The 13,578-nt window shown below is 47.3% G+C and overlaps 1 protein-coding gene across 2 annotated transcripts in view; it reads right to left on the reverse strand.

The window, feature by feature from the left end:
- The window catches only part of FGF9 (fibroblast growth factor 9), a 56,630-nt gene extending 48,001 nt beyond the window's left edge, over nt 1-8,629 (reverse strand). Inside the window, exon 1 of one of the 2 annotated variants that reach the window (XM_036301672.1) lies at nt 7,497-8,629. In XM_036301672.1, coding sequence (XP_036157565.1) covers nt 7,497-7,773 — 277 coding nt within the window. In that variant the 5' untranslated portion in view covers nt 7,774-8,629. Of the gene's footprint in view, nt 1-5,509; nt 5,767-7,496 lie in introns of those variants that run through there. The other variant, XM_036301673.1, reaches the window with a different exon arrangement.
- Nucleotides 8,630-13,578: the final 4,949 nt, after the last annotated feature.

The following is a 13,578-nucleotide window of genomic DNA, read 5'->3' on the forward strand; positions in this document are numbered from 1 at the left end:
AAATAAAATAAAATAAAGAAAGAAAAAATACATGAACTATATACATATAATAAAGCACAGGATTCCAAGGCGATGTGAAAGACAAGAGATATTTCTTATAAAGGGGCATTCCTAATTGTTTTTTTAAGCACAAAACAGAACAAATATCTTGTGTTTACAATTCACAGAATATCTATTTGGACCTGCAAACTATTTATTTTTATTTAATATGAAATACTGTATGGAAAAATAGAAAGCAAAATTACAAATTATATTTCAGATCTGAAACTCTGTGACTCTGTAATGAAAGAAAAACCAAAATTAAACAAGTTTCCTAATAGTCTTTCCTACCTCACAAAGCCATTTGAAAGATAAATACGGTAATATTTCCATGAGATTCATTTCACCCTCATTGCAATCAGTTTGTTGCATTATACTATTTCTAGCTCTTATGGTTGAAAATAATTAAAAGTGCCATTTAATGCCATTAGGAGTCACCTACACGTGAATCTCAGCTACCTGAAAACACAGCACAATATAGGTCACAGTTACCCTAAAATTAGTGTTAGAAATTCATTAATGTCCAATTGTCATCATAAAGTGAAAGACAGGAAACATTTGCCTCCTTGGAGGTCTGACCCATTAGGTAAACCATGTCAACAGGAAAAGGCTTTCTTCTTTCTCTAGACAGCAGGTAGCTCTGAAAACTAATAATGAATATTGGCCAATGGTGACCATCAGGCCCAAAAAGGAACAGAGTGTATGTGACCTCACAAAACCATCTGACTGGCTGGTATGCAGAACAACAAAAATAACAACAATGACAATCAAATTAGTAGCTAGAACACTTGAAAATTTAGTCTGTGCCAAATGAGAGGCCTTCTCTCATTCAATCCTCAAATTTTTTTTAATTCTTACCTGGGTATATGTTCATTGATTTTAGAGATAGAGGAAGGGGAAGATGGAAAGAGAGAATGAGAAACATCAACGTGAGAGCGAAACATCAATTGGTTTCCTCCAGTATGTGCCCTGACCTGGGATTGAACCCATAACCTAGGTATGTGCCCTGACCAAAAATCAAACCCGCAATGTTTTGGTGTATAGGACAATGCTCCAATCAACTGAACCACCTGGCCAAGGCTCATTACAATATTTTAATCTCCAGTTTACAAATGGGAACAGTTTTCAGGGTATTAAATAACTTGGCTGCAAGCAACCAGGCTCCAAAATCTATCTCCTCATCTATTACGCACATCTTACCATTAGTTTCACCTTTTTTTCACGGATCCATGATTTCTGTATCATTTTTATATAGTTATTCCATGACTAGCGACTATAAGATGTTGCCTAGGTCAGACTCCACAGACCCCATGGGCAGGACTAGGAGTAGCAGAGGAAATAAAAACGGGTGAGCCACTAGGACTGCACTGTCTTCTCACACAGACCTTGGGAAGGTAGGCATATTGTATGTGTAGACTATTTACCCAACCACTTATTTTAACATAGCATATAGCTTCTTCTGTTATATAACTTAAGTTCTGAAATTATTATTATTACATACCTTGGAAATGAAAGTTTTAAGGTATCTATCTTGTTTCAAGATAGCTATAATTCATTGTATTGACTCATTCAATCGACAAACTACAGTGGGGCCTTGACTTACGAGTTTAATTCATTCCATGACGGAGCTCGTAAATCAAATTACTCGTATGTCAAATCAACAGTGAACGAGTGAGACACTTGATGCTGGGCTGATGTTGTGGCATTCACTGTGACGTTCGCTGTGCCAACTAGCGGTGGGGTATCTGAAGCTGGCTCGTAACCTGAATTTTAGCTCGCAACTCAAAGCAAAAAATCGGCCGAGAGACGGCTCATATCTTGAAAAACTCGTTAGTCGGGACACTCATAAGTCAAGGCCCCACTGTATTAGTGAGTGACTATTGTAAGTCAAGCATCAGGCCATTTGCTGAGTATATAAGGATGAATAAGATATAACCTGGACCCTATAACCTCAAAGGCTTCCTCATCTAGTGGGAGGAAGGACGAATAAACAAATGAATATGATAATGTGGTGAATGCAGTGAAAGGGAGCCATTTAGGGAACAGTCAGTGTCCAAAGACTGTTTGGGGAAGGGGAGTGATAAGAGCTTGCTAAATGAAATAGTACCTGGGACAAGCCTCCAAGGGGCTTACCATGTGAAAAGGAACTACCTATCTAGTGACCCCAGGTGGAAAGGATTTCATTACCTCAAACATCATACATATCTCTGCAACTCCTTGAAAAGTAAAGGCCTCAAAAGAACGGCCCAGCTTTTCATGAGGTCATCTCAGTGATCTGAGAGCCAATGGATGTTTGGGTCAGGGCCACTCCCAGGTCTTTCTATTTGAGTCAGAAAGACCTGGCAACCTGGCAACCAGATCTACGCACACACACACATATACCCAGGTCAGACTGAAATCCTTACCATTTATAGTACCATCTTGTCCCCAGTGAACTCTATAACCTCAACCAGGTCAACTCACCTGTCTTTTGACCTGAGCCAGAGCCAAGCACATGCTTCCAACTGTCCTCATTTGAGTAAGGCCCACTCTCCATTATTTGTTTATACAGACGTTCAGCACAAAGGAGGCCCAGGAGAAGGCTTCTGTGTAGGAACATTTAAATGCTTAATGATCAATGGGAGAGGAGGAAAAAAAAGAGCAAGGAAAAGAAGAAGAAAGGGAGGGAGGGAGGAATGAGATGGCACTTAAAAACTGCCATCATTTGTGCAGCATGGTGGCCTATCTCTCTTCATTAACAGACACACCCTAGACATCCTCAAGTAATGGATATTGATGGAGGTACATGGGAAACACAGGGTCATGGCTAGTTTCATTTGGCATTCCCTTTCACAGCAACCAACAGTTCCCAATGAGGATGAGCTCACTGGGTTCCAGAGGGTCTTATGCTGTCTGAGGTCACCCCTGGTCCATAAGAGGCAAGGTCAATTCCAGGGACTACTTTAGAAAAAAAGACCACACCAAAACTTCATCCTCACTCCAGACTCAGAAGGTAACTGATCAGCCCCAGAGCTCTGTTCAAAAGGACAATTAACACAAAGGTGGCCTAGCTCCCAAGAGCCCCCTATATTGTGCCTCACCTCCAACGCCATAACAAGGCCAACCCTGGAAAGTGTTATGGTGGACAGAGGCTGCTCTACTCTGGCCTAGGTTAAACAGCCCTCTAGTCTAAAAGCCCCCAATACTTAACAGAGCTGCATTCTTCAGAGGACAAGAATGTATGCAGGCTTTGGAGAGAGGCATGACATGAAGCTCTGAAAACAGATTAACCTCCCTACTACAGCGAGTTCCCTGCTCAGCCAGCAACCCCATATGAGGGCCACCCAGTCATTTATATCAGGGCCTGCATCTCAGAAAGTCTAGTCAGCAGCAACTTGAGCAAATCTCAGAGTTACTTAAGAAATGACTACTTGAGCCCAGCCGGGCGTGGCTCAATGGTTGAGCATTGACCTATGAACCAGGAGATCACAATTCAATACCCCTGTCAGGGCACATGCCTGGGGTTGCAAACTCCAGCCATAGTAGGGAGCATGTAGGAGGCAGCCAATCAATGATTCTCTCTCATCATTGATGTTTCTACCTCTCCCTCTCCCTTCCTCTCTAAAATCAATAAAAATATATTTTTTTAAAAAAGAAATGACTACCTAAATGGCAGTTATAACTCCACCAATTTTTCAAAAATCTGGACCAGTCCTAAACAGTTTCTTAAATAGGCGGTCTTTCCCTTAGTGAGGTATTTTTAATGAGATTGCTTTAACCTCTTTTTTTAAAAACTCATCCTACCCTATTTCTCCCCTTTAGTACAACTTCCACCTGACTCCTGGCCCCTTTAAAGTGCAGGCCCAGTTAGGGTGCTCATTTGGGGTTCTTGAAGGGCCAACACACCAGGCCACAAGGCACAGCCAGAAGAAGCAGGCCATCTGTCCACCAAGGCCAGGGTCAACTGCTCAGGCTTTCTTCCCTGTGCAAGTAAAATAGAAGATCAGGCCCAACACTCACTTTTTTATTCTTCTGCATGAGCATTTTCTCAATTGATATTCTGTTCGCTTTTTTCTGCCTAGTAAGTGCTTTAAAGAGAGGAAAAAAACAGGAAATGAAACGTCTGGCTCCCCTAGCCTGTACCCCAGAGGCACAATTCCCAATTCTTTATCTCTGCACCACCGCCCCCAAAGGGAAAAAGCACAGGGCCCTCTCAAGGTCCCACCTAAGCTGTCACCGCTGCAACTCTCCCTGCCCCCATTGCCTGCTGGGTCAACGCCAGGCTCCCCCAAAGCCGCAGTCACCTGCGGGTGGGGAAGAGAGGTCACTTTCCTCCTGGTGGTTCATTCCAGGTGGAAGATGCATCTTTTATATATATCAAGGTATAAACCAGCCCATCCCTGCCCCACTGAATGCTCTTTCCTAGAGAATGGGAGAAGACACTGAGGGTAAAGAATGCTGTCCCCAGAGAGGAAGCATAGAGGTGGGAGCCCTGTGCCTGGTGTGACACGCTGCCGCAGCCCCCGCCCACCCGCGCAGGTCTCTTCTGGGCGCGGCTGCGCAGCGAGAGTAGGAGGCAGGAGGCTCGCTTACCAAGCTGCAGAGGTTGCTAATATTGGGACCTGCCGCAGCGGTAGCGGCAGGAGACCGCGGCACTGCTGACAACCCCACAGCCTTTCTCACTACAACCGGATGAAATACTTATATAGCTCTTGTTCCCCACCCCCGTTGCGCACAGCCACCCACTCAATTCCATCCAAGCCCCGGAGAGCAACACCGCAGAGAGTGCCAGGCACACCCTTCCCCCTCCGCCGGCTCTCACTGATTATATAGCTCCCAGCCCCTCGCCCCCACACCCCGCCCTCCCACATACAATATCCCTGCGAACCAGGCCAACAGTGCCCAGCGAATCTAAACAGCAGAGATGTCACCTGCAGGACGGGGGAAGCAGGGGGAGTGCCGAGGACTACTTTGTTATTTTATGGTCTTTATTCAGCCGCTGTACCAGCAGTCCTTGTCCGATAACGCCACAACGCGCCTCTGGGGTCCTCTCCACCCTCGTAGTCCCCACCTTACCTCCCTTGCATCCTACTCTCCCAGTGGCAATTACTGGATTTCTAATGACTCAACTGCATGTAGCAAACGTCCTACCCTAAAAGTGACTACACTAAAATAATAAGAAGCTTGGGGTGTGGGGGAGCCCCACTAGCACATCCCATAATCTCTCTATGCCGGGTCCAGTAGTGCTGCACGGGGGTTCCGAGGGTCCCTCAAAGACCAGGCTCTTCCAGTTCACACAATGCCACCGGGCCGACCGTGCCCTGCCCCACCCCACGGCGCCCTAGGCTCTCCGCGCTGAGAAGCCGGCCGGGCTCCGGGAAGCGGTTAACAATAGCTTGCCATCGTTCCACCCGGCCTTGGGCCTCACCCCCCCGCCCCCCCACATCCTTCCCCGGCGCTCCTGACTTGCAGGGCCCGAGCCCCGACCCACCTCCCGGGCGCCTCGGAGCCCCGCCTGTGAGCTTCCGATAGAGGAAGAAAGGTCCGGGACAGAACGAGGTGTCAGGTTCCAATATCCAGGTGGTCCTCAGTCCCCGCACCAAGTCTCCCGCCGCGGCGCGCGCCTCCAGCGGTTCCCACACCGAAAACCACCGAGCAGCGGGGCGGTGGCTGTCAGCCCCGCAGACCATACACACAAAGAAACGAAGGGGCTCAACTTGGGCCAAAAAACCTGGTTACCCAAATGCGGCCATAGGTGTGAAGCCACCGCCCGTGGCCCCCAGAAATGAGTCTGGAGTCTCCACAGCAACGCAGGGCGCACCAGTCGGGTAGAGGGTGCTGGATGTGGAGCGCGTTAGGACCGCGCGGAGCCGGCCGGGCAACCGCTGAAAGCGCCACGGGCCGGGCTGCAGAGCCGGCACCTGCCGGCCGACTGCGCGAGGACCGCGTTCCGCCGCGGGGCGCACTAAGGCACCCGCCCTCACCGCTCACCCCGTGAGCGCGGCCCTGACCCCGGATGGCAGCTGCGACCCGGACACTCCAGCAGTCCCACCGGCGGCGCCCATCGCCCGTACCTTGGTGCGAACGCTGGGAACGGTGGCAGCCCCCACAGCGGTCCCAGAGCAGCACTAGTAAAGTTTAGTCTGCTGTGCAACCACAAGACCTGCATCCACTGGGGCGGGGTGGGGAGCGGAGAAGTATTTTTCAACCGAATAATTGCAAGGCCAGGAGTTACCACTTTCTTTCTTTTTTTTTTTAAGACAGCCAGGAATTTTTTGCACTAGCAGATTCAGCTTGGCGCTGAGGCTCGGGGAGCAAAGGGGCAAAATGCTAGGCCATCCCATCCCAGGCCTGAATCCTGCTCGCCTTCTGGCCTCATCAACAGCCCCTGAACCTAAAACAGATAGTTTAGATTGTGGTCTACATCTGGCATGAAAGCTTGAGGGAGAAAAATCACAGCGGGACTTTGTTTTTTACGACCCATTTTAAGTGTTGTCAGGTGGGTCCACTAAAAAATCAACTTTTTTCCAACAGCCTGGTTGCCCGAGCTGGCACTTTTTATTTATTTTTTATTTTTTGTATAAGGGGAGGTTGCGGGGAAGCAGAGTCCCCCACCTGGACTATGCTGACTGTTGGGCTCAGGGCAGCCCAGCCAGCACGTGTGTGCAGAAATGAAAGGGGTGAATGGTCACCAGCCCTCCGGTTTGTAGCCTCCATGCTGAGTCACAAGTACCCTCCTGGGGAAGTGAAGTCCTCAGAACTGAATGCTCTTTATAATTAGCTCTCAGCTTTTGCATAGGGCACACACATTCACACAAGAGAGTCACCCAGGAACCCCACCTAGGCTCACACTATAGACCGGTGGTAATTTGATGGCTAGAAGAACAAGCAACCCCAGTGAGCGTCCTGCCCCTTCCCAAATCTAATGTGACTTCAGTCCTCCCAAAAGAACATTCAGCTAGCAAGCCTAGCAGAAGGGGTTCAGACTCTCATGGTGGGAATCAATACCTTAGGATACTTGTTAGAAGAAAGGGGGAGAGGGCAAAAACTTCATTGGGCACCAGATTACAATTAAAACATGCCTTCAGGAAATGCGTTTTTAAGTTCTCAGTAGTTAATGATTAAAGCTTTAAACTCCTGGGATTGGTCCATCCAAAACAAAAACAAACAAATCCCTAAACCTGATCTTCCTGAGTATCTGATTCAAAGGAATGAGGAGCTTATGTGATATTTATAAATAATGCCCTTCTTTAAAAAAATTTTTTTTAATTTAAAGCCTTTCAATGTAGACTTGCATAGGTGCCAGTGGCAGACAAGCAATTTCGGGGGCTTTTGTTTTATTTTATTTAAGTTGGCAAGACAGAAGCAGAAAGAGGGAGAGACCCTTCCTGCACCCCCGCCCGGCCACCAACCCTTCTTGGTAGTTATAATCCCGACGTGTAACAGCGCGGACACGAGAATGTTAATGGTATACCTACCGAATCGGCTGTGGTCTTTCCTGGTTCCTTGGATAGTACCATTGGGGAAGATTTCCAAGTGAAATCCAGTCCTGCAGTAGAGCTGCCTTCGCCTGAGAATCCCCTTTAAATGATCCAAATCCGTGACTGCAGGTCCCCGGGGAAGCCCCCCTGCTTCGGACTGACCCAGGTGGTCACTTAGCAAAACCGGGCTGTCCACCGGCAACACGGGCACATTCCCAAACGGTACTGCATCCTGCACACCGAAATAGTTCCCAACTTCACCTAAGGGAGCCATCAGAAGGCTGGGCTGTTGGAGCACAGGGATAAACAATAATGATGGTGCCAACCCGGGAAATCTTAGGCGAGGTATATTCAACTCCCCTCCCTTACTGCGGTTGCAGAGAGGGAAAAAAAAACACGTTATTTTCTTCAATCCATGAAATACATAAATAAAAGTAATCTGCCGTTTCACTGGTACAGGTTCAAGGTCAAACCACTAATAGCCTAAAAGAAACCAGCGCTGTATACTCACACGCCGACACACTGATAAACACATCTATGCATCTCTATGGGCAGAGCCCCGGCTCCTAGCAGGCAGGAAGGTCTGCATCCCAGCCGGCGGTCGTACGGGGGAAATTTCGTAGTTTCTCCATTTGGTTCCAGATCGGAATGGCCATGGCAACTTCAATGCCTAGGCGTTATTATAGGATTTTAAGATGCACGGGCTACGTCAGAATCCACGGGTCCTGACTCCGGGGAAGGCATGCGCCGTTTTTACTCTAACCGACTATGCAGACATCAGCAGGAATCCTTCCAGAGCGGGGGTGGGGGGTGGGGGAGTGGAATCTCACGTTGGTGGCGTTGAAGACTCTCCCCTCCCGATCCCCCCTCCAAAACAAAATAATAATAATAATAATAATATAATAAAACAAAAAACAAAAACTTTAGGCGTCCAAAGCTGGAATCCGGAATCGTGCGGCGGCTCGGCGGAGGTCCATTGGTTCAGCGCAGACGGCCGGAGGCGAGCGAGAGAGCCGTGTCCACAGATCGCGTGCGCCCTGCGGCCGCGAACAGGTGTTGCCGCGCGGGCTCCAGCCTGGTGACGGGCGGAGCGCTCCTCCTGCGCAGCCCGGCCGGCGCGCAGAGTGGCGCAGCGGCGGCATTGGGCCGGGTTTAAGGTAGCGCCGTGCTGCCCGCGCGTCCCGTGGTCCTAGCGCCTGCCCTTTCCCGACGCGCAGTGGCAGGCCCAGCGCAGCCAGACGGGCGCGACCACCGGGACCACCCCGCGTTACAAAGACGCCGAGAGAGAGGCAGGGGATGCAAGTCCTGAGACTCTAAGTTCTCCTGCGGAACTGGAGCCTGGACCCCGAAACCTGGCTCGGCGCAGTGATGAAGGTTCAGGCAGGAGTGGGAAAGTAGTTTCGCGTGGACTCTAATGATACATGAAAAATACAACTTAGTTGATAGAGTTTGGAGGGATGGGTGCTGATTTAATGACATTGAATTGACATAGCAGTTTCTCCTTCAATACTCTGCCGGGCAAACAGTAATGCAGGTGAGAAGGGCGAGCGGACGAAACCCCCAACCCCTATTGCGCGCGCACACGCACACACGCACACACGCAAGTGGGGCCTCCGAGTCGGTTTTGAACGGCCTTTCCGGCGGGCATCTCCGGTGGGCGCTGTTCAGGTCCTACCCGCGCGGTCCCGGGGCTGCGACGCAGGCGGCGGGGGCGCCCAAGACGCGCCTCGGTCCCGGAATTGGACCTGCGCGCGTCCGCGGAGAGTCAGGGAGGGGAGCGCTCCAGTGGGTCCCTCTGTCCCCAGACCAAGCTACTCGAGGCGAGCTCGGGTAAGGAGAAGCAAGTCCAGTGTCCCCACTACGGCCGCGAGACAACGTGGAAGCCTGGGCTCCAGAGCCGGCCTCGGGTTTCTGCTCGCGACCCACGGCCTCCGCGCCCTGCCGGGCCGGGACAAAGCAACCCGCCGCCCGGAGCCGCAAGGGGCACTGCGGTGCCAGGCTAGGTGCGCTCTGCACGAGTCCCGGAGGAGGTTCCCCACCACACACTAACATTCACCCCGCAACCGCCCGCGGGCCCCTCTCCCTGCTCCTCTTTGTTCACATTGTCCTAGAAAGGAGCAGTCTCTCGGGTCTGGATGGGGAAACTTGGCGAGACTAGCGCGCAGCCCCAGACTGCAGGGCGAGCAGTGAGAAGCGAAGTCTAAGCCAAGACTGGACCCCTGCGGCGGGAAGGGGAATCGGAGCCTTTTTAGGGGAGAAGTCAGACCCGCCTTAGCAGCAGCTTTGAGCTGGAGGGGAAGGGCCAGGCTGTCCTCCTCGGGACGGAAGGTTATGGGAGATGAAAGGCAGCGATGAATTTGCAGATTCTCGGGCGACCTCACCCTGCCCCCGCGAGGACGACATGCTGGGGCGGATGAAAAGCAAGGACAGGGACGAAGTGACCCTCCCTTCTTTCCATTCCCACACCCATTTGCCGCAGTCCGGGATCATGGGGTGTCTCAGGCTGCCTCTGAACGTCCTGCTCACGTGCTCATGAAGCACCAGCGCCCTGCCCTGCCCCGCAGTATTTCCAGCAGTCACGTCCACTGTGGGCTTTCACATTAACTGCTCGGTGGCGAATACAAGAAACTGGGAAGCAAGTGTCACTTCTCATAAACCATCCAGGTAGCCTGCGTTCATCTCGGGCAGCCAGCAGCTCTGGGTTAAGTAGGGGTATGCCTGGACCACTTGGGTTCAATGAGCCGGGTGATTACTTTTTTTTTATGAAACCTGACTTAGGAAGAGACACAGGCAGACAAGAGAGATGGAGAGGGGGAGATGCTTGATCAGGAGACAACTGAGCAGCACGTGGACATTTCCACTGAAAGAAGGACGGGCAATTTCCACCAGCTGTCTCCCACCACATTCTTTAGAACTGATTTTAGACTGTCGGCCAATGATGAGCCCAGCCCATTTCCACTTAATAACCAATGGACATAAGACACTGGGGGGGGGGGGGTAGGGGAGGCCAGGGGATTGTCAAGGGCAGAAAAAAAAATAAAGGACACATATGTAATACCCTTTGTAATACTTTAAGCAATAAAAAAAAGAATTCTGAAGCCTTGTGATTGTCACTTTAAAAAGCAATGCAGCAATGGGAGAACAGGCTAAGTAGCTGATGGAGCATTTTCCTACTTAGAGGCAGCCTCCTCTGGGCATCCCTTTCCACTGCAGTTGGCTTAGTCCACACTCCATTCGCATTCCTAACTGCAGCTGCAGGAAGACTTCCTTGCCCATTAACTTACCCATCCTATTTCTTTCCCTCCTTTCCTATTACACATATAAAAACAAAGTCCCTCCTTTCATTGCTCACATCACATTTCTTGGAAGCTCACCCCATTGGCTATGGCTGACTTCTTCACAATTCCCTCCCAGCTCTGCCATGATCAGGAGCTCCTACCTCCAGGCCTGTAGGTGTGTTTTACAAGTATTCTTTAATTAGTATATTGATGTTAAGCTCCAAGAAGACTGAGGCCTGGCTTTCTAGAGTCACGTGGTGTAATTGGCATAATAACACCTGCCTTGGAAAATTAAGAATAAAAGAAAAAATGCACATAAAACAGGCAGTACACAATAGACACTTAAGACATGGTTGCTGTTATCATATTATTCCTAACATAGTTCCCAGGAATTTCTGCACATAGTATATTCAGCAAATACTATTCTTTATTGCAGCTCCCAAGCTCTCTTAGGCTCTCTCCTCTCAAAATATTTTAATCCTTCTTGTTTCCCCGTCTTCCAGTTTTTCTGCTGACAATTTAGTACTTAGACTCAGATGGGAATAAATGACAAGGAAAGAGAAATGAAGAGGAATGAGCATCAACATACATCAGCAGATCTGGACCTGGCTTCCCCAATACCCACTTACTCCGTGTGATTTCATGTTTCTCATAGACTGAGTGAGCTGCTGCCAAGATGGGTTTATGATACAAGTATGTTTAAATGGCCTATAAGCTATCAAGACCCTTTCAATTTAAGGTGGCAATTTCAAAAAGTGCTCTGTTCACTTCCACTGTTTCATTCATTAACATGTATCTCCTCCTCCAATCTCCTTGGACACCCCAAATGCAAATCACCAAATCATTTTATTCCTTTCCTACAACAAGGTATAATTGGGTCTCTAGACTTATGTCTCCGTTCCCCTAATTCCCCTCTGCAGCCCTCAGTTCAGTCCAGCACTGTTTAGAAATTGAGGAGTGTGGCTGGAGGGGACTGGTTGGGAAGTTTGACATCTGTTCTCCATCTGACTCCCATGCACTAGATTTAAGCTTCAATGTAAGAGCACAAAATTGCTCACTACATTCCAGAAACCCTTCTAAGTGTCTTTGTGCTTGATCTTTTCAATCCTCAAAAGTTCCTTATGAGGTAGATACTATTATTATCCCATTTGATACATGAGAAAATTGGCTTATAAAGATTACCTTGTCTACTGCCACAGGGCTAATCAATAGTGCAGCCAAGTTCATAGACCTCAGACCCCCACTGTGCAGCACTGCCCTATATTATAATAAGCATATACTTTTAAATTTTTATAAATAGCATGTTTCAAAAAATAAATATATAGATGTAAATAAATTATATGCATATATAAACAACCAGTTAAGAAACATAATGAAGAAATAAAGACACCAGTTACAACAGGGGAAAGAAGAAAAGATAAGATTCCTAGGAACAAAAATGTGCAAGGTCTATATGAAGAAATGTATTTTAAGCTCTCTAGGGGACACAAAGGGAAACTTGGAACGAACAGAAGGGTATGTAATATTTTTAGATTTTAAAGAACTCAATTTCATAAATATGCATTCATTTGTAAATTAACATAAAAGCTTAACATAGTTACAATAAAAGTACCAAGTTTTTAAATTAGAAACACTAATGCTAAATTTTATATAGATCATTAAATTGACCAAAAAATGTTGAAATTGACAAGAAAAATAAAGGGGTAACTAGCCATAAATTATTTTTAAACATTGTGAAGCTATCACAATTAAAACAGTGGTATCACTGTATGAATTATTCATATTAGCATATGAAAAAGAGATAAAGCAATAACAGAATAAAATTACAGAAATAAACCCCAATACATATTGAAATTTAATAATGATAATCAATCAATGGGGGGAAAATGAACAACTAAGTAAATGGTTTTGAAACAACTGACTAGACAACTGGGAAGAAAAGTAGTACCTAATCTTCACACTTTACTTGAGGATAAAATGTAAATGAACCAAATATTTAGCTATAAAAATAAATAATAAGTACTAAAAGAAACAATAAAAGAATTCCTTTATAATCTGAGTTGTGAAGGCCTTACTACAGGCATACCTCAGAGATACTGCAGATTCGGTTCCAGGACACCACAATAAAGCGAATCATGTGAACTTTTAGTTTCCCGGGGCCTATAAAGGTTACGTTTACACTACACTATAGCCTATTAAGTGTGCAATTGCATTATGTCTAAAAAACAATGTACATACCTTAATTAAAAATAATAATTGCTAAAAAATGCTAACCACCCTCTGAGCCTTCAGTGGTCCTAATGTTTTTGCTGGTGGAGGGTCTTACCTTCAATTCATAAACTACACAATATGTGAGGAGCACAACAGTGCACAGCAGAGTAAAACTAGATATACCTGTAACTGCATTACAGACTTCAAATGCCTAAAAGAAAATGGTAAATTCAAACACACACAAACATTTATTTAACTGCCTGGGAGGACAACATAAATTCAAAAAATAAATGACAAAATATAAAAATGTGCATCTCATGTAAAGATAAGGAACTAATTTCCCTAATACATAAAGAGTTCCTAAACCAATAAGAAAAATACAACTTCCAGTTTCCAGATTAACATGTAAAGAGCTTGGAAGTAATCATTCCTGTTCAAAAAAATTGTTGAAAAACTGAAAGTCAACAATTATTAGATCTATCAAAGAATTGCCCGCAGGTGTGGTTCAGTGGTTGAGCATTGACCTATGAACCAGGAGGTCAGGGCACACGCCCGGGTTGTGGGCTTAATCCCCAGTGTGGGGCATGCAG

Source organism: Myotis myotis, unplaced genomic scaffold (genome assembly GCF_014108235.1).
Source record: "Myotis myotis isolate mMyoMyo1 unplaced genomic scaffold, mMyoMyo1.p scaffold_m19_p_3, whole genome shotgun sequence".
NCBI lineage: Eukaryota > Metazoa > Chordata > Mammalia > Chiroptera > Vespertilionidae > Myotis > Myotis myotis.